The 25,891-nt window shown below is 48.0% G+C and overlaps 1 protein-coding gene across 1 annotated transcript in view; it reads left to right on the top strand.

Moving 5' to 3' along the window:
* Igf2r (insulin like growth factor 2 receptor) overlaps positions 1 to 25,308 on the top strand; it is a 93,511-nt gene extending 68,203 nt beyond the window's left edge. The window contains exons 28-48 of the mRNA XM_055615924.1: positions 1,340 to 1,470; positions 1,659 to 1,756; positions 5,352 to 5,488; positions 6,479 to 6,669; positions 7,696 to 7,822; positions 8,313 to 8,432; positions 8,618 to 8,874; positions 9,234 to 9,452; positions 11,312 to 11,461; positions 12,227 to 12,388; positions 13,294 to 13,501; positions 13,812 to 13,958; positions 14,653 to 14,887; positions 15,668 to 15,804; positions 16,756 to 16,870; positions 17,925 to 18,071; positions 18,562 to 18,749; positions 20,109 to 20,295; positions 21,438 to 21,581; positions 22,361 to 22,430; positions 23,586 to 25,308. Of these exons, the coding sequence (XP_055471899.1) occupies positions 1,340 to 1,470; positions 1,659 to 1,756; positions 5,352 to 5,488; positions 6,479 to 6,669; positions 7,696 to 7,822; positions 8,313 to 8,432; positions 8,618 to 8,874; positions 9,234 to 9,452; positions 11,312 to 11,461; positions 12,227 to 12,388; positions 13,294 to 13,501; positions 13,812 to 13,958; positions 14,653 to 14,887; positions 15,668 to 15,804; positions 16,756 to 16,870; positions 17,925 to 18,071; positions 18,562 to 18,749; positions 20,109 to 20,295; positions 21,438 to 21,581; positions 22,361 to 22,430; positions 23,586 to 24,002 (3,587 nt within the window). The 3' untranslated portion in view covers positions 24,003 to 25,308. The remainder of the gene's footprint in view (positions 1 to 1,339; positions 1,471 to 1,658; positions 1,757 to 5,351; positions 5,489 to 6,478; positions 6,670 to 7,695; positions 7,823 to 8,312; positions 8,433 to 8,617; positions 8,875 to 9,233; positions 9,453 to 11,311; positions 11,462 to 12,226; positions 12,389 to 13,293; positions 13,502 to 13,811; positions 13,959 to 14,652; positions 14,888 to 15,667; positions 15,805 to 16,755; positions 16,871 to 17,924; positions 18,072 to 18,561; positions 18,750 to 20,108; positions 20,296 to 21,437; positions 21,582 to 22,360; positions 22,431 to 23,585) is intronic.
* Positions 25,309 to 25,891: the final 583 nt, after the last annotated feature.

Consider the following 25,891-nt stretch of genomic DNA (forward strand, 5'->3'; position numbering starts at 1 on the left):
CCTTCCTTCCTTCCTTCCTTCCTTCCTTCCTTCCTTCCTTCCTTCCTTCCTTCCTTCCTTCTGCTTTAAGCTTATGGGCAATTTATTTTATGTGGAGGCAAGATGAATATCACTGAGCACAAGTTGAGGTCAGAGAATAGGAGTTGGTTCTCTCCTTCCACCATGTAGCTCCTGGGGATTGAACTTAGGTCATCAGATTTGGCAGCAAGTTCCCTTACCCACTGAGCCATCTTGCTAACTTATTGTGGACAATATGATTAGAGATTGGAAGAAAAACAACAGAGGAAGGCAAGCTGGAAAACATGACAGTTGCCAGAAGGGAAAAGAAAGCTTTGCTTTTTGCATTATACTGGCATATTCAGCTTAAGCAGCCACAAGGCAGACAGGCAGCTATGTATAGCAAGTGGGAGTGAGCCTTCAGAGAAAGAGTGAGGAAGCCCAGAGTGTAAGGGAAAATATGCCTAGATTTTGGCTGTTTCTAAAGAGAACGAAGAAAGGGTAAAAGGCCTTTCCAAGTTAGGACTCAGATGAGTAGGCTCTGAGCTGCAAGGCCACGGGTGTTTCTGACCCTGAGCCCATAGTTTTTTTCTTCAGGCCGGCCATGGGACACACTGCTATGCAATAATGGGTATCTGCAGGCAGTATACCCTAAGGTTGCATTAAGGGGGCAAGCTTATTAGAAGGGTTAGCTATAAAACTGACAAGGTTGTACTGGAGAGATGGCTTAGTACTTAAAGAGTACTGGCTACTTTTGCAGAGAGCCAGGATTCTATTGCCAGCACCCACATGGTATCTGACAACCATCTGTAACTACGGTCTCGGGATCTGGCAGTCTCTGCTGGCCTCTGAGGGCACCAGCCACACATGTAGTGCACAGACGTACATGCAGGCAAACGCTTATACACATAGGTAATAAATCTAAACCTGGTAGAGTTGTTTGGCATGGTGGTGCCTGCTTGCCGCTGTTGTCCCAGCGCTCACTTGACATGTGGGGATGTGGATTTGGAGGGCAGCTTGCGCTCCATATGAGACCCTGTCTTACTAACAGCACCCCATCCCCACTTGACAAGAGTGTTGAAAAGAGGCAGAAATTGCTGCTGCGGGGAACATGAGCACCACACCGGTGCCGTAGTGAAGTGACACCTCTCAGGTTGTAGAGGACCTCATACTGCTTGATGCATTTCTAGGCTGAACCTGTGGGCAGCCATCTTTCATGCAATGTGGACAGGATGAGTAGTCCAGCACTGTGGGTCTGTGTGATGTGACAGCTCTCAGGATCAGCATCACAGCCTGTGAGCACTTGTCATGAGCCCCACCAGCCGCGCTTCTCTTTCAACAGGGCTCCTTTCTCAGAAGTTGACTTATGAAAATGGACTGTTGAAAATTAACTACACTGGGGGGGACACCTGCCACAAGGTGTACCAGCGCTCCACCACCATCTATTTCTACTGTGACCGGACCACACAGAAGGTGAGCCTGAGTGGCAGCCTCCAGCGAGTCCTGCCCTCCACTTGTACCTCCAGCCCCACTACAGCTGCTGTTCTGTTATGGCTGGTCTACTCTCAGAGTCTATAAGATGCATTATTTACATAACAGCTGTTTGCATGGCTTTCAACCTGAGTGCCTATGTTTATATATGTTCACCTTAACCTTTTCAGCCAGTGTTTCTGAGGGAGACTTCGGACTGTTCCTATTTGTTTGAGTGGCGAACACAGTATGCCTGCCCACCTTTCAATGTGACGGAGTGTTCTATCCAGTAAGTTCATGGATCTGTGCGCTCTTGGGGGTCATCCTATCTTGGTACAGTTTTCTTCACAGCTCGTGTCTGGGGTTAGTCCATTCACTTCTTTTCATACTGGGGAGACTGACTCCAGATGGCCACATTTGTGGGCGATTGTGGGCGATTGCATCAGATGAAAAGGGGACATGAAACAGCTTCATAGCCTTCCTGCTTCTTGGAGCTCTAAGGCACAGAATGGTCCACTGCCCTTTGTCTACTGCTGTGTCAGGAGCCAGGGCCCTGGTGACAGTAGAACTTTTCCTCAGCCCTTACAGTGTTTGATGGATGGACACACATATTGTTGCGGGATAGATGAGGGGCCATCCAGTGTAGCCCTATCCTGCAGGCTCAGTGTCCCTTCTGGTCTTTATCTCTTATGACCTGGGATGCTGTCAAGATTAGGGGGAGGTTTCCTCTCATAAATGGATTTCTGAAGGCTTACTCAGGAACATGTTGAGTCCTTCCCATTTTTGAAGATATGCATGGTTCCCACATGATCAGGAAGGGCTGATTCTCAGCTTCCCTTTGCTTGCCCTGGGAACTTCTGTTTTATATAGATAGAGTGATTTACTCTAGAGTATATGTAAATGCAGACATTCTGTAATTTGTGTATAACTATATGTGATTGTTTCACAGTGTTACTTTTTCTGGTTTACATGGCAAAATATTTTCAGGTGAATCAAATTTGAACACTTTGTATTCTGATGGACATAAACTGTTCTGAGCAGACACCGGTGATGCTCATACTGTTTTCTTACTGCCATTTGAAGTTGGCTTTAGTTTTCCAGGGGCAAAACTTTTATTTTCTCTTCCTAAAAGTATTTCTGTAAAAATTAAGTCAGAAGAAATTCCATTATCAGTTAAAATAGCAGTTCATGTATAGAGTAGTAAATTCATACAGCATGCCACAATGCTGTGGAGGTAGTGGCTGGTTCCAAGACCCCTGTGCTGTCCCGAAATGTATGAGTCCCATGAAGCACTGTGGCCTGTACTGACTGTGAACTTCTGTGGGTTAGGCCATTTCTGCATTACTTAGGACACGCCATGCAGTGCAATGCTGGCTAAGTAGCTGTTACACTCTAAGGTGGCATGGAGGTGCACACCTGTAAGCCTAGCACTCGAGGAAGCTAGGGCCAGAGGATCTGACGTTCAAGGCTAGTCTAGGCTACATAGAACCTGGCAAATAGTTACACAGCATCATCTAGGGACTTGTGACAAGAGAAACAAACTGTTCTCCACTGCACACACACAGTTGCTTTCTGAATGACTCAAATTCCTAGCAAGTTGAGTTCCTGGGTCTCAAGAGCTGACTAACCCATTAACTTGATTCCTTGCTTTGGGCTGGCCACCTTTGTTGTCACCTTCTAAGCTGGGTATTACTTGTTTGTTATGCACTGGTCTCTGCTTCCGGCTCTCCTTTCCTGGACTGTCCTTTCACTTCCCAGCCTGCCTGGCTCTTGCTCTCTACTTTTGCCTGTAGCTCTGCATATCCTGTGTCCTTGTTGCCTCTGTCCTTGCCACACACCACTTCTCAGGCACTGTAGAGAGCAGGAGAGAGGCCTTTGACAGTGTCTACTGACTTGAGGCTTCCTTGCAGTGCAGACAGCCCACCCTGGCTCAGGTTCCTCCTAGGACGCAAGAACCTACTCTCTTCACAGTCTCATAGGACAGGTCTCAGTACCACAGGGCCTCTGCTCTGGCTGCGTCTCTGCTGAGACATGCTCTTTCAAGATGCTGCTTGCTCTGTGTGCCTCAGGTTTATTCAGAGATCACATTCTCAAGACAGCATTCTTTGGGGACTGTGGGTGTAGCCCAGTGTGTAACACATTTACCAGGCAAGGCTGAGGACCTGAGTTAGAATCCTCAGTACCTTTTCTGCATGACAAGTGGGTGTGGCATGGGAGGTAAAGGCATAATCCCCAGAGGAAACCAGCTAACTAGACTATCCAAATTGATGAGATCTGGGTCAGTAAGAGACCCTGCTTCAAGAAGAGATGGAGAACAATCAGGAAAAACACCCACCATTAACCTGTGGTCTCCATATGCACACAAACATTGATATGAACACAAACAATGGACAGGTATCCATCCCCCACCCCCAAGAAAAGGGCTTTCCTTGGCTGCCCTAAAATTTCAGCCAACCCCAGACTTAGATTCTTTTTTCTTGCTCTCCCTCCCCACCCCCATCCAGTTCTTTTAGTTATCTAATATTTAAAAAATAGATCAAGAGAGAGGTCCCTGACTAAAATGCTCAATCCCCATCCCGAAAGGCAAAGAGGATGGACATCAGAAGAAGAAGAAAACAGGAAACAAGCTAGAAACCTGCCACGGAGGGCCTCTGAAAGGCTCTGCCCTGCAGACTATCAAAGCAGATGCTGAGACTTATGGCCAACTGTTGGGCAGAGTGCATGGAATCTTATGTAAAAAGTGGGAAATAGTAAGATCTGGAGAGGACAGGAACTCCACAAGGAGAGCAACAGAACCAGAAATTTGAACACAGGGGTCTTCCCAGAGACTCAGACTCCAACCAAGTACCATGCATGGAAATAAACTAGAATCCCTGCACAGATGTAGCCCATGGCAGTTCAGTGTCCAAGTGGGTTACATAGTAATGGGAAGAGGGACTGCCTCTGACATAATCTGATTGGCCTGCTCTTTGATCACCTCCCCCTGAGGGGGGGAACAGCCTTATCAGGCCACAGAAGATGACAATGCAGCCACTTTTGATGAGATCTGATAGACTAAGATCAAAAAGAAGGAAAGGAGGACCTCCCCTATCAGTGGACTTGGGGAGGGGCATGCGTGAAGAAGAGGGTAGAAGGTGGGTTCGGGAGGGGAGGAGGGAAGGGCTTATGGGGGGATACAAAGTGAATAAAGTATAATTCTCTAATAACATATATAACCTCTGTAAAAATGGCCCTTTAAATCTGTTTTGTTTAATCACCTCTGCTGGCTTAGCCTTTACTTTTGGATCAATAATAAGCTCTTTTCATTCTCCTTTGAACATAGAGACCCCTGAGCTGGTTCTCACTGGCCCTCAGCTGGACCTAAACCTGGAGCCCTGTAGCAGCTAGTTGTGTCCTGACTTGCTTACATTAGTGTTGTGTGTGACATATGGCCAGTTTCCCATAGCTTCTTGTGTCTAGGTGTGTAGTGCTGGACTATCGTCCAGGCAGAAGGTCCACGAAAATTCATATGCATTTCCAGCCTTTGGTAACCTTAGATCTAGACAGGTGGCTTAGCAGGGCAGCTTCTGAAAATGGCCATGAGCGCAGACGCTCTGAATGCCAGTTGGTGACTTCCTTTGACCACTGATTTACAATTCTCACTGGCCTCTGTATGGAGTCTTTTCCAGATAGTTCATTTTGTTGAAGTGAATGTTGACTTGTCAAAGCTCAAGGCTGCATTTTGCTCGCTGTTCATAAATACAGAGTGAAGCCCCATGCAGAATGGGAAGTGATGTCTTCTAGTAAAGCTCCACTCGTAGGACATCAGGGACACATGGATGCTTGAGCCTTTCTGAGCAGACAGGAGCTAACTGGCCCTGACCATGGCGTTCTTCTCCCTGCAGGGACGGGGCTGGCAATTCCATTGACCTCTCCTCACTGTCAAGATACAGTGACAACTGGGAGGCTGTGACCAGGACAGGGGCCACTGAGCACTACCTCATCAATGTATGCAAGTCTCTATCACCACAAGCTGGCACAGGTAAGCAGGTTCCTCTCCTTGTGGGGTGATGCTCCAGGATGAGCCTTCAGGGACAGAGAACAGCAGGAGAGGCCTCAGTGGGAGGAGTCTGGCTGAGGAGCAGCAGGGAGAGATGCTGAGGGCCTTGGGGATTGGTTCCCATGTGGCCCCGGCTCTGTTGATGCTGAGGTAACTGCAGGGACTATGGTAATCTTTCTGATCATGAGGGCATGGCTGTGGGTAGAAAAAAAGCAGGGTCGGAGGTGGGGAGGGGACTAGAGACCTTTAGGTGGCCCGCTGTTAATCCTGTAGGGAACTTGTACCATTTAGGTGCAGGGTCTAGGGTGAGAGTGGAGACTAGAAGACACTTGTGTGACCAGCAGTTTCCCAGGGAATTCCTTGGAATGCTGAAAATGAAGGTCACCGATTTGGGAGACTGAGGTACAGTCTCACCTATGGCACGAATGGCATCACCTGAGGGTGATTTTTTTTTTTTTTTTTTTTTTTAACTGCACTGTCAGCATGAATGGAGGCCACAGCCCATCTTCCCTTGCTTTGTTGTTCTGGGAAGCCTGTGACTCTGGTCCTATACTGGTGCAGGGCTGGCCCTTCCTTGGGCAGATGGCACAGGTGCTTAGACAACAGAAAGTCAGCAGGATTCCTAGTGATGTCTTGACCAAAGAGTGAGAATGTGGCCCCAACAGTCCTCCACTGTATTGAGGGCCCTTGGCTTTATTATAACATGCTGTGTAGAAATGATGGGGAGGGAGCTTGGTCTTGGATATACCATTCTTCACACTTGCCCCGGCACACCTATGGTAATGCAGCATTTAAATGACTAAAAAAAAAAATGAAGTGAAATCTCCGTTGACAGGTAGAGAATGGAGCTGGTAGTGCTTGGGGGTGGGGATGGAAGGTGTGGTGGTAGGTTGCACAGCTCTTGAGCAGTGTGCAGATAAAGCTGCTCTTTAGACTGCAGCACCCAGGGATACTCTGTGTCTTGTGTTGCAGAGCCATGCCCTCCTGAGGCAGCTGTGTGTCTGCTGGATGGCTCCAAGCCTGTGAATCTTGGCAAGGTGCGGGATAGCCCTCAGTGGACAGGTGGGGTGACTGTCCTGAAGTATGTGGATGGTGACTTATGCCCAGACAAAATACGGAGAAGGTCAACCATTATCCGCTTCACCTGCAGTGACAGCCAAGTGGTGAGTTAATGGCGTCCAGAGAAGTGTGGGACCATGAACCACTGTACCAGGCTTCCTCTGGGCACAGGCTGACAAGCTCAGGATGGCATGGTTGTGATGCATGCTGGTTGTGAAGGTCTGTGATTCGGGGCGCCTGCGTCCCCTTGGTGACTCCTTAGGCACTTAGCTGGGTGCGTCCAGGTATGGCGTTAGTTGATTCTTCTTAGTCTAGTCTGGATCCTTAAAGATCAGAAGGGCAGCCAGCACTTGGCTGGCTGTTCTGTGTCTGTCGGCAGGATGTGGAGAGGCGACTGGAAGCTTCCCCGTCTCTTGTGCAGGTGTTAGAAATGCCCAGCAGGGCTGTTCTTCCTCTGAATTGCTTCCATTCCTGGTTGCCTGGTATTGGCATCCAGCAGCTGTGATGGCATGGAGGAGCCCCTGTGATTCTGTTTCTGATGGGGCACATCTGCACTGGGGAAGCAGAGTCATCTCTGAGGGAGCAGATGCCTTATAGCCCAGGATACAAGCTGTCTGACACACTGGAGGGTGATGGGGCCTCTCTGCCTTAGTGCTGAGGACTGTACAGGAAGGAGGGGGCAGCTGGATGAATGGTCCCATTTCCTTAATGGTGGGAAGTGCTGGAGGCCAGGAGTGAGCTGCAGTCAGTGCCCCAGAAGCGTTAGTATTAGTGACCCACTTTCTTGGTAGGCCTTTTTTTTTTGGTATTATTATAACAGGTATTAGTTCTCTAGCCAAGCATTTGGTCAATGGTTTGCTCATGGAGTTCTTTGCCTGAGCTCCCCAGGGCTATCTTTAGAAAATGTCTGGCTCCCTCAACTGGCTTCTGATTCCCAGGGTATTTTGCTGACTTGTTTGTGTGAGGCCCACAGGCATCTTATTTACCTTTGCTTTTCCTGACCTGTGTTTACCATAGCGATACCCCGTGACTTACTGTGCTTGGCTTTACCAAGCAACCTTCTTAGGGCATGAGTGGGCACCCCCTCCTGTACCTGCTACTCTAAAGTGGAGTCTCTCTGCTCACCCTAGAGCTCAAGGCCTCTGTTCATCAGTGCTGTACAGGACTGTGAGTACACCTTCTCCTGGCCCACACCTGCTGCCTGTCCTGTGAAGAGCAACACACACGATGACTGCCAGGTCACCAATCCCAGTACAGGTGAGGGACAGACAACCCAGCCCCACCCAGGGAGGGGCTTAGGAGATTCATCTGATGGTGTTTCAGCATTTTTCACCTTTTCTCTGAGCCTGTGGAGGAGGCTACCGTGTACCCTTGCTCCTCTGAAAGCCAGAATCCATCTTGTACTATGTTCCTGGCTAACTTTCCTGATACTGCTGGCTATGTCAGTGCTAGGGTTTACAGAGCTGGCCACCTTTCGGAGCCAACAGAACAGCTGCCAGAAGGCTTCTGCCCTTGCTGTGCTGAGCACTGAGAGGAATCCAGGTAGCAGGCTGCTGGCAGTTGGAGAGATACATCAGGCCCTCAGGAATCACAGATGGTGGTCAAGTGATAGTCGTAGGAATTGGAGTGTTTTAGGGCTCTTGATTAGTGTGTGATGAGTCAGAATCCCCTCACTAATATGACTGATGTGAGCTTCCTGGTAAGAGCCCTCCTGAGTCTGAGCTCCCTCTTCCCTTGTACTTTGCAGGCCACCTGTTTGACCTGAGTTCCTTAAGTGGCAGAGCTGGTGTCACAGCCTCCTACAGTGAGAAGGGGTTGGTCTTCATGAGCATCTGTGAGGAAAATGAGAATTGTGGCCCTGGTGTAGGTGAGTACCATGACCTCTTTTGCCTGACTGCTGTCCCTGGGGCTATCACCATTTCAAAGATCCACACTTCCACCCCGTGTGGTAATTAGGAGATAATAAGTTCTGTCTGGATTTGTAGAAAGTTTTCCTAGGAAATTAGTCACTGACCATTACTGGTGCTTTTCTTGTCCTTCCGTGTGGTGCAGGGGCCTGCTTTGGACAGACCAGGATCAGTGTGGGCAAGGCCAGCAAGAAGCTGAGCTATAAGGATCAGGTCTTGCAGCTGGTGTATTCGGAAGGGTCCCTATGTCCCTCCAAATCAGGCCTGAGGTACAAGAGTGTCATCAGCTTCGTGTGCCGGCCTGAAGCTGGACCTACCAACAGGCCGATGCTCATCTCCTTGGACAAGCAGACGTGTACACTCTTCTTCTCCTGGCACACACCCCTGGCCTGCGAGCAAGCGGTGAGTGGAGGCAGGGCAGTGCCTGCGTCGCACAGCTGCGCTGCTCTGCACTTCAGTGCTATCTAGCAGTCCATGGCTTGGTGGTCTTAATCAGTCTCTGTTAGTTTTTTCCCCTCCCCCTCTCTTGCCGGTAGAAGTCTTACTAGATCTAAGTTGGCCTTCAGCTCACTGTGTAGTCCAGGCTAGCCAGGCTAGGTTGGAGCTTGTGGTAATCCTTTTACCTCAGCCCATTGAGTGCTGGGACTGTAGACATATTTCATCATACCTAGGTTTAGCTTTTTAAGTTCTTATGGATAACTGTCATGGTCACTGGACGAAAATTACTTGCAGACTCAAATGTACTCTTTCATTTTTACCAGACGGAATGTACTGTGCGGAATGGAAGCTCCATTATTGACCTGTCCCCTCTCATCCACCGCACTGGTGGTTATGAAGCATATGATGAAAGTGAGGATGGCACCTCTGACACCACCCCTGATTTCTACATCAACATCTGCCAGCCGCTGAATCCCATGCATGGCGTGCCCTGCCCTGCAGGTGCCGCAGTCTGCAAAGTCCCTGTGAATGGACCCCCTATAGTAAGTGTGCAAGGTCAAGGGCTGGAAATCATTGCAAGTTTCTACTCTTAGGCTGTGTGCTGTGCTTTCTGCTTCGAGGGCAGTGCTCAGGCAGAAAGGCTAGAAGGTATAGGCTCAGGCGGCTAAGGAAGATTAGTCTAAGAGTGTGTTTGCAGCTGCCAACCAATAGTGCTGGCCAGCAAGTATGAGCTGCATGAAAATTGAACAGTTGCTTTGATATGCTCTTAAAAATATGTGATTTGTGTGCATGTATGCTATACATGTATTTAGGTGCCAGTGGAGTCGTCTAGAAATAGGGGTTTTGATCCCTTGGGTTGGAGTTTACAGGCAGTTGTCAGCTGCTTGATGTTGTGGCTTGATATGAACTTGAGCATCCTCTGTAAGAAAGTATAGATAGCCCTGTCAAGTGACAGGCATTAGCTGTTTTAGGGTTCTTTTGATTAGTGTAGACAGTGCTCGTAACCATGGAGCCATCTCTCCAGAACCCCCACATGCACTTTTTCTTTCTTTCTTTCTTTTTTTTTTTTTTTTTAAAGATTTTTACTTTATATTTTATTATGTGTATATGCTTGTACATTTGTATGTCAAGTAGGTGCAGGTGTCTAGCAAAGGACAGAGACATTGGATCCTGGAAAGCAGGAGTCACAGGTGGTTGTGAAGTGCCTAATGTGGGTGCTGGGAACTGTACCAAGGTCCTATGCTAGAACAATGAGCACTTTTTACCATTGTGCCATCTCTCCTACTTCTCAGATATGTTTTCTATATACTGTGTTAGGAGCCTCAGGGTTAAACCTAACCAAGAGAGGTGTTTGCACACAAAAAAAGAAAAAAAAAAAGAGCACTGGCATAGCTTGTGTTTTTGTTTCAAGGACTTGTGTAATTAAAACACTTAAGAAATGCAAGCTCTTTTCTTAGTAATAAGTTATAATTAAGGGCAAAAACAATTGCAGTAATAGTGATACACTCTTCCTGGAAAGCTTCTGGTATAGATTCGGATGTTTCAAGTTGTATTTGTAGTTTGCCAAGCCCTTGTGATATTTTAAGTAGAAATTCACCTCAGCTGGGAGTTCTGTTGTACAACATCAGGTGTCCTTTTAAAAGTGATGTGTAGTGTAGTATTGTGTAGAGAGGGAGGACCAAGGCATGAACTATGTTTTGATAGGAAGTTCCTCAGAAGTGTCCTGACAAGGTACTCTGGGAACCATTTCCCCGAGGCCCAGTCTGCTGAATTTTCCTGCTTGGCTATCTTTGTCAGTTAAAATTTGTCTGCTTCTTTCATTGGTGAGGGTGGTCTTAACATGTGCCAAAGTGGTGATGTACGCCATAGATACACTCATGCACACACATGCTCATAATGGTTGTGCACATACTATTACATGGCATTTCATACAGACATATGCACACAGGCATGTTTCCTGTCCATCTGCCTTTTTTTAATTCTTAAGTACTAAAAGGTACTTATTGAAGAGCCTCTGTGTGTGTCAGCCACTGTCCTAAGTAATAACCTTTCTAGCATCTGCCAGCCACTGAATTCCAGCATCTGGACCTGAGTAAGGGGTAATATCAGAGCACTGTGGCTATCAGGACAGTAGCCGTCTCCTGCCTTCCTCCTTCTGGGGCTGTGACTGTGGGATTCTTGCTGTGAATGAGGAGAGAGATCTAGTGCTTAGAATCTGGAAACTGAACATGCGTAGGCATCCTTGGTGCCCGTCAACCCTCTCTGGTATCTGTGCATGCTGGCAACCTACTTGCATGGCAGCCATAGAGCAGTATGTGTTCACCTTTAAAGGCTGACAGTGGATTCCTAATTTCTTGACCTTGGGATGGTTTTGAAACACTGTTTGCTTCCTCTGTTATAGGACATCGGCAGAGTCACAGGACCTCCAATCTTCAATCCTGTGGCAAATGAAGTTTACCTGAACTTTGAAAGCAGTACTCCGTGCTTAGCAGACAAGTATATGAACTACACCTCGCTCATCGCGTTTCACTGCAGGAGAGGGGTCAGCATGGTGAGTCACCTATACCTGTTAACTTTAATCAGTACCTGCTGTGGCCAGTGCCTCAGCAGTGTATTAACCACTTAACATTGAGGCTTGAAGAAGTCTGAGTTAACACGGACACTTTCAATCATTCAAAAACATGGAAGCTTTGAGGGTAGAAGCTGCATTTAGTGGGTACCAACTCTGAATGCATTAAAAGGATGAAATATCTTTTTTCTGATTAGAAAATCAGAGTTCGGGGCATGTGCCGTCATTTATTATATAGATTTATTACCTCTCAGGACCAGCTGAGCAAGTGGAACTGTTGTCAGCTCTGACCTGATATCTAGGACACACTGACGGAATTTGCTGTTCCCAGGGCAGCAGTGTCCTGAGCAGTTGATGCTTGGGAAAGGTTTGGATGGATTGGCCTTCCCAGTGTTTGCCTTCTTTAGCACAAGCTCTTTTCCCATATAACTCACCCTGAAGAGATCTCATCAGCAAGTGTAAATGGAGTTCCTGACCAACTGGCTGCTCTCTTCTGCTGAACGAGGGAGAGATATGCTCTGATTCAAACTTCATTAGCCTTTGGAGTATATGGCTGCATTATATTTTGCCCTCATAAATATTCCTGGTGTTGAAATGTGGTAGGATGCAGACCTGTTTTGGTTTGGCTGTGCTTGCTTGTGCAGTGTGTGGCAGGGCTGTATGTCCTTACCATTCCCAGACAGGAGTATGCCGGGTCTTGTACTCATGCCCTGTGGTTTTTGAGACTCACACTCTTCTTGGCCACAGGGAACGCCTAAGCTGATAAGGACCAATGACTGCGACTTTGTGTTTGAGTGGGAGACGCCAATCGTCTGTCCTGATGAAGTGAAGACTCAGGGCTGTGCCGTGACGGATGAGCAGCTGCTCTACAGCTTCAACTTGACCAGCCTTTCCACAAGTACCTTCAAGGCAAGGCTGCCTTCCCATAGACTGGCCAGCCTCCTGAGGGTTCAGGGACTCCGACTCAGTGGCCAGTGAGGCAGAGAGTGAGGTTCTGTGACACAGATGGATAATAGGCAAAGTGGCTTGGGGACATGCATTAGAGCACATACCCCTGGGACAGGATAAGATTAGTACGGTTACATAAAGCCACAGAGAATCACTGAGTTGCCAGCCTGAGCTCAAGGTAAAGAGACATAGTCTGCCAACCTCAGAGGCAGTGACTTGGCACTGTGCGAAGCTCTTCCTTCATGCCTCTGTGGGCGGAGCATAGTCACTGCCCAGTCGCTCCACTGTATGGACTAGACTGCAGCACCTGCTTGAGCCTGGTCAGGGCTGAGTTCTGAACTTTTCTCAGGCGTTGGTGCCTGCAGTGCACGGATAGTTCTCTGCATGGGCACAGGACCCTTCTGCAGGTGCACAGTGAGGAAGGAAAGCAAGGCCCATGTTCACATGTGGGATGTCTGCTTGGCTAGTTGACTCCTTATTGTGCCTGTTTCCCAGCTGAAGAAATGCTAGTGTCAAGAAGGTAGGAGGAGCCTGGGCCTCAGAGCAGAAGCATCCGGCTGGAGAGGACAGTTGGGCAGCACCATTAGCTGTCTGGGCCACCATGGGAGAGAACAAGACGGGGAAAGGGACTGGCTTGGGATGAGAGAAGTATGAGCTTTTCTAGTGGCCAGAGGGAGCTGCGTAGAGGGTCAGCAGGGCATTCCTGGTTGCCTCTGGAGGTGGCCTTGGGCCCAGGAAAACAGCAGGGGAGCCATGGTTCTATTCATGGTACAAGGATGTGAACTGTAGTAGTGGTTCTGTCCTTAGCTGGAGCCCCTGCTCTGTTCACATCAGTACACAGCCATACATGCTGTTTGTCTGTGCAGGTTACTCGGGATGCTCACACATACAGTATAGGCGTGTGCACAATGGCAGCTGGCTTAGACCAGGGAGGCTGCAAGGATGGAGGTGTGTGTCTGCTCTCTGGGAGCAAAGGGGCATCTTTTGGGCGCCTAGCATCGATGCAGCTGGATTACCGGCACCAGGATGAAGCAGTCATTCTGAGTTATGTGAATGGTGATCCTTGCCCTCCAGGTAAATCTTCACAGTAGGGTCATTTCAAATCTCTGGTAAACAGATTAGACTTAGCAGGAATATACTTGAGGAGTGAAGCTTTAAAAATGTGTGTGTCCTGAACCCTGCCACATCACCTTCCCTGGTGTGAATGCTTGTGCCTGGAACGTGCATGCTGTCTGTTGCTTGTTTGTTTGGGTGAGTTCTGGCTGTCAGGCAGGTAGACAGCTTCCTAGGACTCCTGTTGGGTATCTCCTGTTGGGGACAGCATCTAGTAAGACACAGCTAATGCACTGATGCGTCTGTATCATCCACGCACCTTTTCTTACAGAAACGGATGATGGTGAGCCTTGTGTCTTCCCCTTCGTCTACAAAGGGAATCGCTATGAGGAGTGTGTGTTGGAGGGACGAGCGAAGCTGTGGTGTAGCAAAACTGCAAATTATGATCGTGACCATGAGTGGGGCTTCTGCAGACCGAGTGAGTGGGAGCTGAGGATGGGCCGGCTGTTCTCTGGGTGGTTTTGTTCTTGTTGGTTACAGAAAGCATTTTTATTGCTCCCTGGAATGACAAGTCAAATATATACATCAGCCGCAGTGGAGCTGTGCTGAGAATGGGCATGCTGGGTAGCCACTCAGTAGCTAGAGGGGCTGTGCTCACATACCAGCATTCAGCTCCAGTTCAGGTTCATTCCTCAGCCAGGCTACTCTCTTTTGGGTCTGCAGGGTAGCTAGTAAGTGTTAAGTCACAGGCATCCTGTTGTATAGCCTTGTCGGGGAGGGGTGGAGTTCATGGAGAACCAAACTTAGCACCTTGGCTCCTTCACAGTTTAGGGACAGAAGGATGCCTGAAAAGCTGTGTGATTCTAGACAAGTGTTTGATTTATGAGAGATGACTAGCTCCAAGGCTTCTGTGGACAGATAGTACTTGTGGCCCATAGGTGACACTGAAGTGTTTAGGTTGTTACTTGTCAATATCAGTGTGTGGCCAAATGCTGAGTGCTTTCCCAGGAGGTGGTGTAGGGTCTTAAGGGAACTAGTCTACATGTGGATGCATCTGCAGGAGTAAGACAAACTATGACCAGGGCTGCACTTGGGAGAACGGCCAGGAGCTAGGAGAAGTGCCAGTGTACTCCCCGCCCTAGGTCTGACCATTGTGTGCCATGGCTCTCCAGGTGACAGCCACCGGATGTCTGCGATCATATTTACATGTGATGAAGATGAGGATATTGGGAGGCCAGAAGTCTTCAGTGAAGATCGTGGGTGTGAGGTGACATTTGAGTGGAAAACAAAGGTTGTCTGCCCTCCGAAGAAGATGGAATGCAAGTTTGTTCAGAAGCATAAAACCTATGACTTGCGGTTACTCTCATCCCTCACGGGGTCCTGGGACTTTGTCCATGAAGGAACCTCGTAAGTATGCCACTGCTCATGCTCTCCAAGTTTGTCACATACCTGTGGGGTTTGGGACCTCACTGAGATATGGCCTAGATTGTCACTGAGGGCTCTGAAATCATAGTGTATGGGGAATTGTGGTGAGCACACATGGAGACTGGAGCCCTAACATTTGTGAAGGGCTTCTTGTTGCTCAGGTGTGAGGGCAAGATAGGTTTTCTAAGATTTTTGCCAGCTCTTTAGCTCTGCCTTTGCCTTCTGAGCTAATCACCCTGACCTGCTCCCATGTGGGAGCCCTCCAGGCCCTGCTGCAGATCAGGGTTGTGAACTGGGGGGCTTGGGTGAATGAGTGCCTGCTCACCTTTCCTGTTTCACTTTCCTGTCTGCACTGTGTCAGGGCTACATGGGACATGTCATTGAATGTGGGCCTGCTCAGTCAGCCTTCTGTATGGCTGCTCTGTCTGCATTTCTTCTGCACCGCCAAGGCCATTGTAGGAGTCACTTTCCAAGGCAGCATGGAGAGTGCAGGTCTCTCCAGTACCTTAGTACAGGCTTCACTTCCCCCTCCCTTTTTTTAATAGTTTGTTTATCTTTATTTTATGTGCATTGGGGTTTTGTCTGAATGTATGTGTGTCTAAGGGTAGCAGATCTTGGAGTTACGGACAGTTGTGAGCTGCCATGTGGGTACTGGGAATTGAACTTGAGTCCTCTGGAAGATCAGTCAGTGCTCTTAACCACTAAGACATCTCTCTAGATTCTCATTGCCCTTTTCCCCTACCCCTTTGTGTTATCCTATAGGTATTTTATCAATCTGTGTCAAAGAGTATATAAAGGTCCCCTGGACTGCTCTGAAAGAGCCAGTGTTTGCAAGAAGAGCACCTCTGGTCAAGTCCAGGTTTTGGGGCTTGTTCATACGCAAAAGCTGGATGTCATAGGTAAGGCTCTCTTTGTCCTTGGTTTGGTTGCAGCATCAAGACTGGCCAGGTGAGGCTGTCCCCCGTGTAATGGGGAAAGTGCCTGAGCTGTGGTGCAAACTTCAGAGGTTGTTCTCTATGACTGCCCACTTCCTAGAACATGGAAGGACATGCTATTGAGTATTCCCTGAGGCATAGGAAGCCTGTTTAACCTGCTTCTGGCAACTGTGTTCTGGCTATACATTGGGTTTCTAAATCTGCAACTACACATCTAAGAAAGCCACAGTTGTACAGGGCATGGTACAGATTGGCATCCTCAAGCACTTGGAAAAATAATCATGATACTCTTTAGTAGTTTGAATACAAGCTTACCTTCCATTGGTCACTGAGGGGAAGGCAGCTGCTTGTTAAAAAACAGTCATACTTCCTCAGCTAAGAATGGCAAGGCAGTGTTGGGTATTCAGACATTTTGCCCTGCCTGCCTTGTAAGGCTAGAGTAGGATTCTGAGTTTGTGCTTATTGAGTTACAAGGTGACATGGATATTAAAATGGAGAGAGAATTCTGAGGGAATTACCATGACCTTTAATCACAAACCTGGTTCTACAGGTTAGTAGAGTTTCCAGACAGAAAGTGGCCTGAGAGGTGCCTCCCTTTGGGGATTAAATTTCCCACACATGAACCCGAGTAGCCATACTTACATCTGAGGACTCGTCTATCCCCAAATTCCTGAGGCCTGTGGAGTTGGATGGTTGTCCTGTAGGTGCCATAGAGGTTTAGCATTCTTGAGGACCCAGAAAGCTCTTGGTCTTGCTCTTCCATGGCAATGATGGTATAGGCATTTGGGCCAGTGCTGTTGAGTATGTCAGACACTTTTAGAGAGCTGACACTTGTGTTTACAAGATTTTTAACTCATAACATTTTTTTTCCTCAATGCACTAGAAATAACACCAGTTCATTGTTTCGTGTTTCAGATGACAAAGTCATTGTCACTTACTCAAAAGGCTATTCTTGTGGTGGGAATAAGACTGCCTCCTCTGTAATCGAGTTGGCCTGTGCGAAGACTGTAGGCAGGCCTACATTCAAGAGGTGAGACATTTGCAAGCACACTCTGGCTCTTTGATGTCTCCTGGTGTTTCCATGTGAGAGTTGGGAAGTGTGCACACAGATGAGAAGGTGTTTGGGGCTATCACTGTGGCAGAAGTGGCCACTGAGGCTGAGGGCCTAGAGGCCAGAGCTGTGGTGTTTCACCCACAGGAGGCACCCCTTCCCCACCGGAGGGCGAAGATACACCATTACCAGGCCACGTCAGCTTTATAGCTCACTTTGCCTTAAGAAACATGCTCCTGAGCCAGCTTTGGAGCCGCTGATGCTAGCCTGAGCAGTGCAGAGCTGGCTGCTGCCCTTGAATGTCATGGTGGAACCAAGAGTGTCCTGATCACACTACCAGCAATCTGTCTGGAACCCACAGCAGGTTGTGGGATGTTCTTGAATGATTTCATAATAGTGTGTTCATGGTGGTAGTTTAAGTTGTGTTAGGGGATGTGGCCAACAGGGGGAGCAGCTGCTTTGGAAGCTTTGCTTTGAAACTGTAAAACTATCAAAGGGACTAAGATACTTGTGAAATTTCAAAGTCTAGGTGCTGAGTTTCCAGCTTTATATGTTATGACATTTTTATTGAGTTGTTTTTTTTTTTTTTTGGTGGTGGTGTTTTTTATCTATATGGGGCTTGGACCTAGGGCTTCATGCAAGCTTTGCTCTTATGCAGTATTTCTAGCCCTCTTGTTGTTTTGAGACAAAATAAGGTACCAGGTGGGCCTTGGATTTGTTCAATAGCTGTGACAAGAACTTGCTACCCCCTGCCTCTGCTTCCTGAGTGGCTGCAATCACAGGCTTGTGTCCCCAGGGTCAGCATGCACTGAATCCATGTCCACTTTTCTGTGCTGCTGATGTCATCTTCGTTACTGTACTAGAGCATGGTGACCAAGAAAATTGTCCTGGCCCAGAGCTATCACTCACATAGTGCACTGTGGGGACCAAGGACCCTTCAGAACCCAGACTATAGCTTGCAGGCCTCTGCAGCTGTGTGTCTTGCAGCCTTTTTATGTGTAGCCTTGTGGTAACCATGTCTGCTCCCACTCAGGTTTGATATTGACAGCTGCACCTATTACTTTCACTGGGACTCACGGGCTGCCTGTGCTGTGAAGCCTCAGGAGGTGAGCATGGTGAATGGAACTCTCATCAACCCGGTAACCGGCAAGAGCTTCAGCCTCGGGGAAATTTATTTCAAGTAAGTGGAAGATTGCCTCTTTGATACTAACACATACTCCAAGTGAGCAAAAATATGAGTCTTTCCCTAGCAGGCATGCTGCAAGTTAAGCAGTCTGTGTGTTTCAGGTACAGTTGCTGAAGGAACCAGGTACTCTTAAACCAAAGAAAAGTGTGACTGTCTTTATGGTTTAACACCAGAGGTAGTGAACTCCTTGTAAACAGCAGCTCCCCTCTCCTCAGTGCTGGGAAGGATCTCAGGAAGTATAGAGAACTGGGCTAACCAGCATGTTGGGTACAAGTACAGGTCCCTTTCTAGCAGTGTCACAGACTGTTGCAGTCTTTCGGCCATGTGGGGGCAGAGGGCACTGCATATGTTGTCAGTCCTGTGTAGGATGGTGCAGTCTTTCCAGGAGATGACTGAAGCCTCGCCTGGCTGGAGAATGCAGGAGAAAGGAAGCATGTAGCTGCCTGTGAAAGATTGTAAGTCATTGTGCTCTCCTCTGCCTCAGGCTGTTCAGCGCCTCTGGGGACATGAGAACCAATGGGGACAACTACCTGTATGAAATCCAGCTCTCCTCCATCACCAGCTCTAGCAACCCTGCATGCTCTGGTGCCAATATCTGCCAGGTGAAGCCCAACGACCAGCGTTTCAGCAGGAAAGTGGGCACCGCAGACAAGACCAAGTACTACATCCAAGGTGACTTGCTGCTTCCTGTTAATGGTCCGTGTGTGGCTTTTCCAAGGGAAAGCTTTCCACAAATCCACTGTGTGGAACTCAGACTGATTTCAGCTCCCTTTGTGAGCTGGTGCCACCCCGTGGGCAAAGGCAGGAGGAGACAGTCACAAGTCACAGTCTTACTGTGGCCTGCCATTAGCATGTTGCTTTCTTAGAAACTGCAAGTAGTGTTAGAGAAGGATAATGGGTTTCAGGAGGGAGCTGGCTCAGTGGACAAGAGTTCCTCCCTGCTGCCAAGCCTGAGGACCTGAGCTTGATTCCTGGGACCCACATGATAGAGAGAACCAACTCCCATACGTTGTCCTGTGACATCCTGACATTTGCTATGGTAGCTGCATAGGTGTGTGCGCGCAGAAAGAGAGAGAGAGTGCAATATTTAAAAGAAATAAAAAGGCTCCATATGCGCTAGAAGGATTAAAGGGACTGGTGAGGGAATGCTGCCAGCCTGAGTGAGAACAAATGTGGGAGGTTATAGACTGACACAGAGTCTTTTTATCATGCAGGTATGTTCCTGGAAGGTCACATGTATATTTTTTATTTTAAAAATATATTTTTTTAATTATTATTTTAAAATATTATTTTTCACCATTTACTTTTGTAATTTGTTTTTTGAACCATGTGACCCTGTTAACTTTTTAAATAGTGTTTCCAGATAATCAAAAGAACCTGAGCTGATAGAATGAGGTTGGAGCAGGGTCCACCCAGTCTTTCTTTATTTCTGACACCAAGGACTAGTTTGGTGGCTTCCCACAACTTCACTCGAATTTGGAAAATTTAGTTGAACACTCAAAATCAGTGGAAGCTGTTGTCCTCATGCTTGCAGCTGATTACAGTGGAGGGTTTAGGTTGCAGCCACCCATGACAGGATGCTTCTGGAAGGGCTGGGGCCAGGTACACATCTTCTTCTGGCCTCTCCCATGGAACTAGGATGTGTTGCTGCCATCCCCACAGTGATGTGTGAAGTCTTACATGTATTGCTAGGTGTGCTCCCTGAGGTCAGGACTTCGCTGGGTTCAGTTGTTTAGGCACAATTGCTTGGTGCCCTGGTGGTCAGTCTCTCCCCAGGTAGAATGAAACCTCCTGGCCAGCTACTGAAAATCCCACCACCAGCCAAGGACAAGGAGCAGACCTCATGTTGGGTTGGGTTAAAATTGTTGCTTGCGTAGGATGCGGCTTTAAAGTCGTGAGTGTAGATTGCATACTGGACACTGGAAGTGCTTTCATCCTCGACATTAAGCTTACGACAACTTTGACAGACCTTGAAAGGATACACTTGGTGGGGGCTAATGGTACCGTGGTGTCTCCTTTCCTGCATGACAGATGGCGATCTGGATGTGGTGTTTACCTCTTCCTCCAAGTGCGGAAAAGATAAAACCAAGTCTGTCTCTTCCACCATCTTCTTCCATTGTGACCCCCTGGTGAAGGATGGGATCCCAGAGTTCAGTCACGAGACTGCTGACTGCCAGTACCTGTTCTCCTGGTACACTTCTGCTGTGTGTCCTCTTGGGTGAGTGTGACACCCCATGTCCCTTCTTGCATTCCTGTTCAAGAAGAAGCACCTGTGTGTTTATATTGGGATGGTATTAAGATGTGCACAAAAGAGCCATTTGCTGTTTTCTTTGGTCTGTGGCACTGTTACCACCACCTGTCATCCAAGTAGTCCTGACTGTGCTTCCCTTGTGCATACCGTCGCCCTCGCCTCAGCTGCGGGGGAGCAGGGCTGGCCGCCTCCTTCAGCATCCTCTGTGGGCTCTCGTGCACTTTACGTGGCAGAGCTGCCCTCAGCTGGAGCAAAGCATTTCCTATGTCGGGGTAAACGAAAGACTCGCTCTGCGGGTCTCTAGAATGTGCTCCAGAGGCTAGATTTTTGTGGGCAGCAAGGGGAATGTGCTTCTGCTCTGAGGACTCCAGGCCAGAGAGGGAAGAAATTGTGGTGTTTTCATGTCCAAGCGCCATTATATTTACATGTGGAAACTAAAATCCATTTATTTGTAAGTAATCCTTGGTTTAAAGGAGAAATCAAAGGTAGAATTTGAAGAAATTTTAGAGCCAACCCGTCTTAAATATCACCTCTACCCAGAGCCCTAGGGCTAGGTCCTAAGATGACTCAGTACAGGAAAAGCCCTGCTTTTGCTTGGTCCACAGACAGGGTTCTGCAGGGATGGGCAGAGCCACAGGAAATGATGTCCTTGGCTGCTTCACGTCTTCTGCTCCTGTTACTTCCTCAGCCCTTAGGCAGCACTTTCTGTCAGTAGGCCTGCCGCCTGCTGTAAATGCAATCTCAGAGCACTCCAGATGCTAGATTTTTTTTCTTTTTCTAAAAAATTATTTTTTATTTTTAGAGCATTGATATATGCTGCATATATATTTGTGTGAAGGTGCCAGATCCCCTGGAATTGGAATTACAGACAGTTGTGAGCCGTCATGGTGGGTTCTGGAAAATGAACATCCAGTACTCTTAAGCACTGAGCCATCTCTCCAGCCCCCAGATGCTGTTTTCTGTGCCTAGTGATCATGTGTCCTGGGAAGGGGCTGACTCGCCTGGAGTTTGTTCAGAAGGGGAGAGTTCCTGGGTCCTGGGTTCCTTAGAGTGTTGCTGTACACAGCTCTTGACACAGCTTCCTCTCCTCCCTTGTGATGTTTTTCTAGGATGGCCTTTGATGGTGAGAGTGCTGGGCCAGAATATAAGGGACTCTCCGAGCGGAGTCAGGCCGTCGGGGCGGTCCTCAGCCTTCTCCTGGTGGCACTGACTGGCTGTTTGCTGGGCTTGCTGCTTCATAAGAAGGAGAGAAGGTAAAATGGACAGCAAGGTTGGAGGGGCTGGGCTGGGCCAAGCTGAGCCAGCACTCATCAAATCTTGGACAGGCGCTTGTATTTTGAGCCTGAGAATAGCAAACTAAAAGATTAAAAATTCCAAAAGTGGGTACTGTTGGCCTTTAAATGTCTGAGCATGGGATTGCCCAGAACTTTGATACTGTCCATGGATGCCAGTGTGGTTCTTGTTCACACTGGTGCGCTTACCATAGGCTTCTCACCGGTACTGGTAGGTCTAAAACAGATGGGTCTTGTGTGAAGTCCAAAACCTAATAAATTAAGACTCTTTTGAGAGAGGACTTTTGTACTCATCAGCTGACCCTCTCCCCCATATCACAAAGCATGTGCTTATTACACATCTGCTGTACGTCAGGTGTGCTCTCCAGTTTGCTTTGTCTGTGCTTTGGGTGAAGGGCTTTTCATGTGCCCTGGGGAAGTGGTTGACAATACTGACTTGAGTCAACTACTCTCAGAAATGTACTTAGAGGGAGGACTGGGGCTCAGGTAGAGCAATGGCCATGCTTCTGTGGGAGCTAACATCAGGGTAGTCTGAGCATATGAAGGTATTCCTGCCAACAACCTTGTGAGTCTGAGGTGGACCAAGATTGTCATTCCTCCGCCTTTTGCTGAGCCCAGGAGTTCCTGGGACACAGCCCATAGGAGTTAAACAGAGTGGATGAGTGGACTGGTGGCCAGCTGCTGTGTCCCTTGTCTCAGCTCATTCTGCTGTGGATTTACTGTGGTTTTCATTTTGACAGGGAAACTGTGATAAACAAGCTGACCAATTGCTGCAGAAGAAGCTCTGGCATCTCCTATAAGTACTCAAAGGTATTGTTTGTTCACTGAGTGGGGCGGCTGCCTTGCCGCAGTGCTCCAGCGCTGCCCCGTGCCGCCTGAGCCTGTCCTGCATGCTGGGAAGAGCACACGGGTGTCTTGTCATCAGGAGGATCCCTCTCACCCTAACACCACTTCTGCGGACTTCCTGCCTGCAAATTTCTCTCCGTATGGTTGCAGCGATTTCCTTTAGAGCATTTGATATTTAGTCTGTTTTGTTTTTGAGATAGGGTTTCTCTGTGTAGCCTTGGCTGTCCTGAACTTGCTTTACAGACCAGACTGGCGTTGATCTCAGAGATCTACCTGCCTCTGCCTCCCAGAGTGCGGATTATAGGTGTGCGCCACTGTGTCTAGCTTGGTTAAATCTTTAAAAAAATAAAATTAAATTTAAAAATGTAAATCTTAAAAGAAGAAGAAAAAAAAGTCCTGGTGATAAAATTTCTGTACACCTAGCATTTGGGTAATTTCAGATAAACTTTGACAAGAGGCCATCAGAGGACAGAGACGTGTTTGTAGCCCTCATGCATATTGCCAGGTCACTTTTAAAACTACATTGAGGTTGGGAAGAGTACTTGCAAAGGACCAGAGTTTGATCTTCAAGAACCCTAAACATACTAGAATACCGTGAGGCTGGTGGGGAATTCAAAATGTGTGGAGTTCTGGGCCTTTTGGGTTGGCCCACCAGCCTACTTGGTGAGCTCTAGGCCAGTGTGAGACCTTGTCTCAAAAACTAGGCAAAACAAAAGAACCGAGGTGGTTAGTTCCTGAGGAATGACACCCAAGCTTTTCCTGCGTGTGCATACATGGGCACCAGCGCACATCTGACATGCACACATATAAGTAAAATTTAAAAATTAGCCTCTGATCTAAGCCCTTCCGTGTCTTCTCTTGCACACCAGATGCCCCGCCCCCAGCACACTGCCCCAGGAGAGCCCCTCTCTGCCAGCACTGCTGAGCAGTCAGGGGCCATGTCGAGTCCTGCAGCAGGCCTGCTCATTTGGCTGTGAGGCTCATGCCTATGGCTCTACTTTGCAGGTTCTCCTCTTAGGCCAACAGAGGCCCTGGGATGGGTGTATCAGGGTAGCTCCCAAACAGCAGCTGGCTGTCTTTGCTGGGTTTCACACGTTCTTTGCTGTTGCTCCCTGGCAGGTCAGCAAAGAAGAGGAGACAGATGAGAATGAAACAGAATGGCTGATGGAAGAGATCCAGCTGCCAACTGCAAGACTAGGCAAGGATGGGCAGGAGAACGGCCACATCACCACCAAGGCTGTGAAAGCAGACGCCCTCACTTCCCTGCATGGCGATGACCAAGACAGTGAGGATGAGGTCCTGACCATCCCAGAGGTGAAAGTTCACTCTGGCAGAGGAGCCGAGGTGGAAAGCTCACAGCCCATGAGAAACCCACAGCTCATGGTCCTTAAGGAAAGGGAGGGTGATAGGATAGGGCTGGTCCAAGGTGAGAAGGCCAGAAAAGGAAAGCTCAGACCTGGACAGTACAAGCCACCAGCCACTGCCAAGCTGGTGTCCTTCCATGACGACAGCGACGAGGACCTCTTACACATCTAACTCCGTGGTGCCTACAGGAGAACGTGGAGCCGTGGGACAGCCAAGCACCTCCTACCAAATAAGACTTCAACTCAATGATGCTTCTGTCATTTTGCCTTTAACAAAACTGCTTCAAAGGGAAGAGTTTCTTTGATGGGGGGAGAGGGTGAAGGAGGTGGGCACCACTCCTTCATGACCGTTTACAGTCAGTGGAACAAGATATTGCTTGAATCGGCCAAAGGGCGGTACTTTGTGCCCAGGGTTTTGCCCCAAGTCCTCATTTACAAGCATAGCTGCTGTGTGCTTCCAACAGGTGCCCAGGCCACATGCATCTTACAAACAGAGGGCTGTGTTTGAAAAAAACCCTTGCTGCTTTAGACCCTATAGGGTGTTTGACCATTTATATTTTTAGCATTGTAATTCTCTCCCCCTATTTATTGACTTTGACAATTACTACTCAGGTTTGCGACAAAGGAAAAAACAAAATAAGAAAAAAGCCAGTTTCTTTGCCAGCAAGAGCATAAGGTGAAGCTGGCGCTGTGCTGGGCCATTGTGTGTAGCTCCTGAGCTGGTCCTTGATGCACACTTTAGTGAGCTGCAGTATTCTTTGCTTTCCATTTTGTAAAGACACACACACACACACACACACACACACATACATGCACAGGTCCCTGAGTGCCTAGGTTTGGGAAGGCCCGCCTGCTCCGTGCCTCATCATTGTAGCTGCAGTGCTTTTCATGCATCCTTCTGGGTGTTGCTTTTATCAGCTGGTGAGTCCCAGCAGCTTACCCAGAGGTGGACTTTTTGTGCATGTGTGTGGAAGAGAGGCATCATGGGGAGGAGTTGCCCTTCAGAGGCTTGGGTTGTAGGTCTCATCTCTTCAGGCTCTCATGGTACCACCTTTACTGTGCTTTTTTTTTCTTTTAAGGGGGAAGAAGTGTTTATCACCCGTTTGACCTATAAGAAGCCTTAATTTGCACAGGGTGACTTACCGACATCGTGTGAAAACACGGTGGGCCAGTGTTGTGTGTGGACTTGTGCCAGGGCAGTGTCCTAGGGTGGAAGGGCAGGCCCGGTGTCCTTCCACTGGCTGTGGACTCTTTTCTTGATGTGTTATGACTTCTTGCATTGTAGAATTGTATACAGGTGGTTTTTACATACTGAAAAGCAAACCACCTTGCAGAATTTCTTTGTTTATGCCTGATTTGGCTGGCTTATATGATTTCAACATGAGTGTATTTTTAAAATTTGATTTTTTTTCTTCATTTTTATCAATCAACTTTACTGTATTATGAAGTATTCAATTTCAATAAAAATAAATTATTAACTAGGTGTAAATTATTCCCCCACCCCCACACACAATCTCCCTGGTTACCATAACTCGCTGAGCTAATGGCCATTCCTACTACGTGGCTTTTCTTTGTATTTGGGTTTTACCTGAGTGTTCTGGAAAGTGCTCCTCATCTTTCCATGAAGCCTGCCTACTTGTATGTTAAGTCTGTGTCCTTCAGCTTCACCTGGATCTCAAGGCTCCGCTCTCCCAAGTAAGCCTCTGTGCTTCCCACCTGCCATTCCTCTCCAGTGAGCAGAGCCACCTCTCTGCATGCAGCCCCACCCACTCCTGAGTAAATTCATGAGTCTTTACCTTACTCTTTGAGAGCGACTTGAAGCGGAAAGTTTCCCCATAAGTCATCCTACATAGTCATTGTTCTGCCCTTGGAAGCGTCTGTTAACCAGTCAGTGGTAGTAGACATAATTCATTTGTTTTCAGTAGTATGCTTGTGATTGGAACAGATCTGTGTGTCCCACTCCACGTGTCCAGGGTGTGGATTGTGTGTCCATTGTATGTGTTCTCTGCACCCACTGCATCCACCTTGTAGTCAGCTGTCAAACGGACCCAATACTATGGT

This window comes from Psammomys obesus, unplaced genomic scaffold (genome assembly GCF_907164565.1).
Source record: "Psammomys obesus unplaced genomic scaffold, mPsaObe1.curated_primary_1811, whole genome shotgun sequence".
NCBI lineage: Eukaryota > Metazoa > Chordata > Mammalia > Rodentia > Muridae > Psammomys > Psammomys obesus.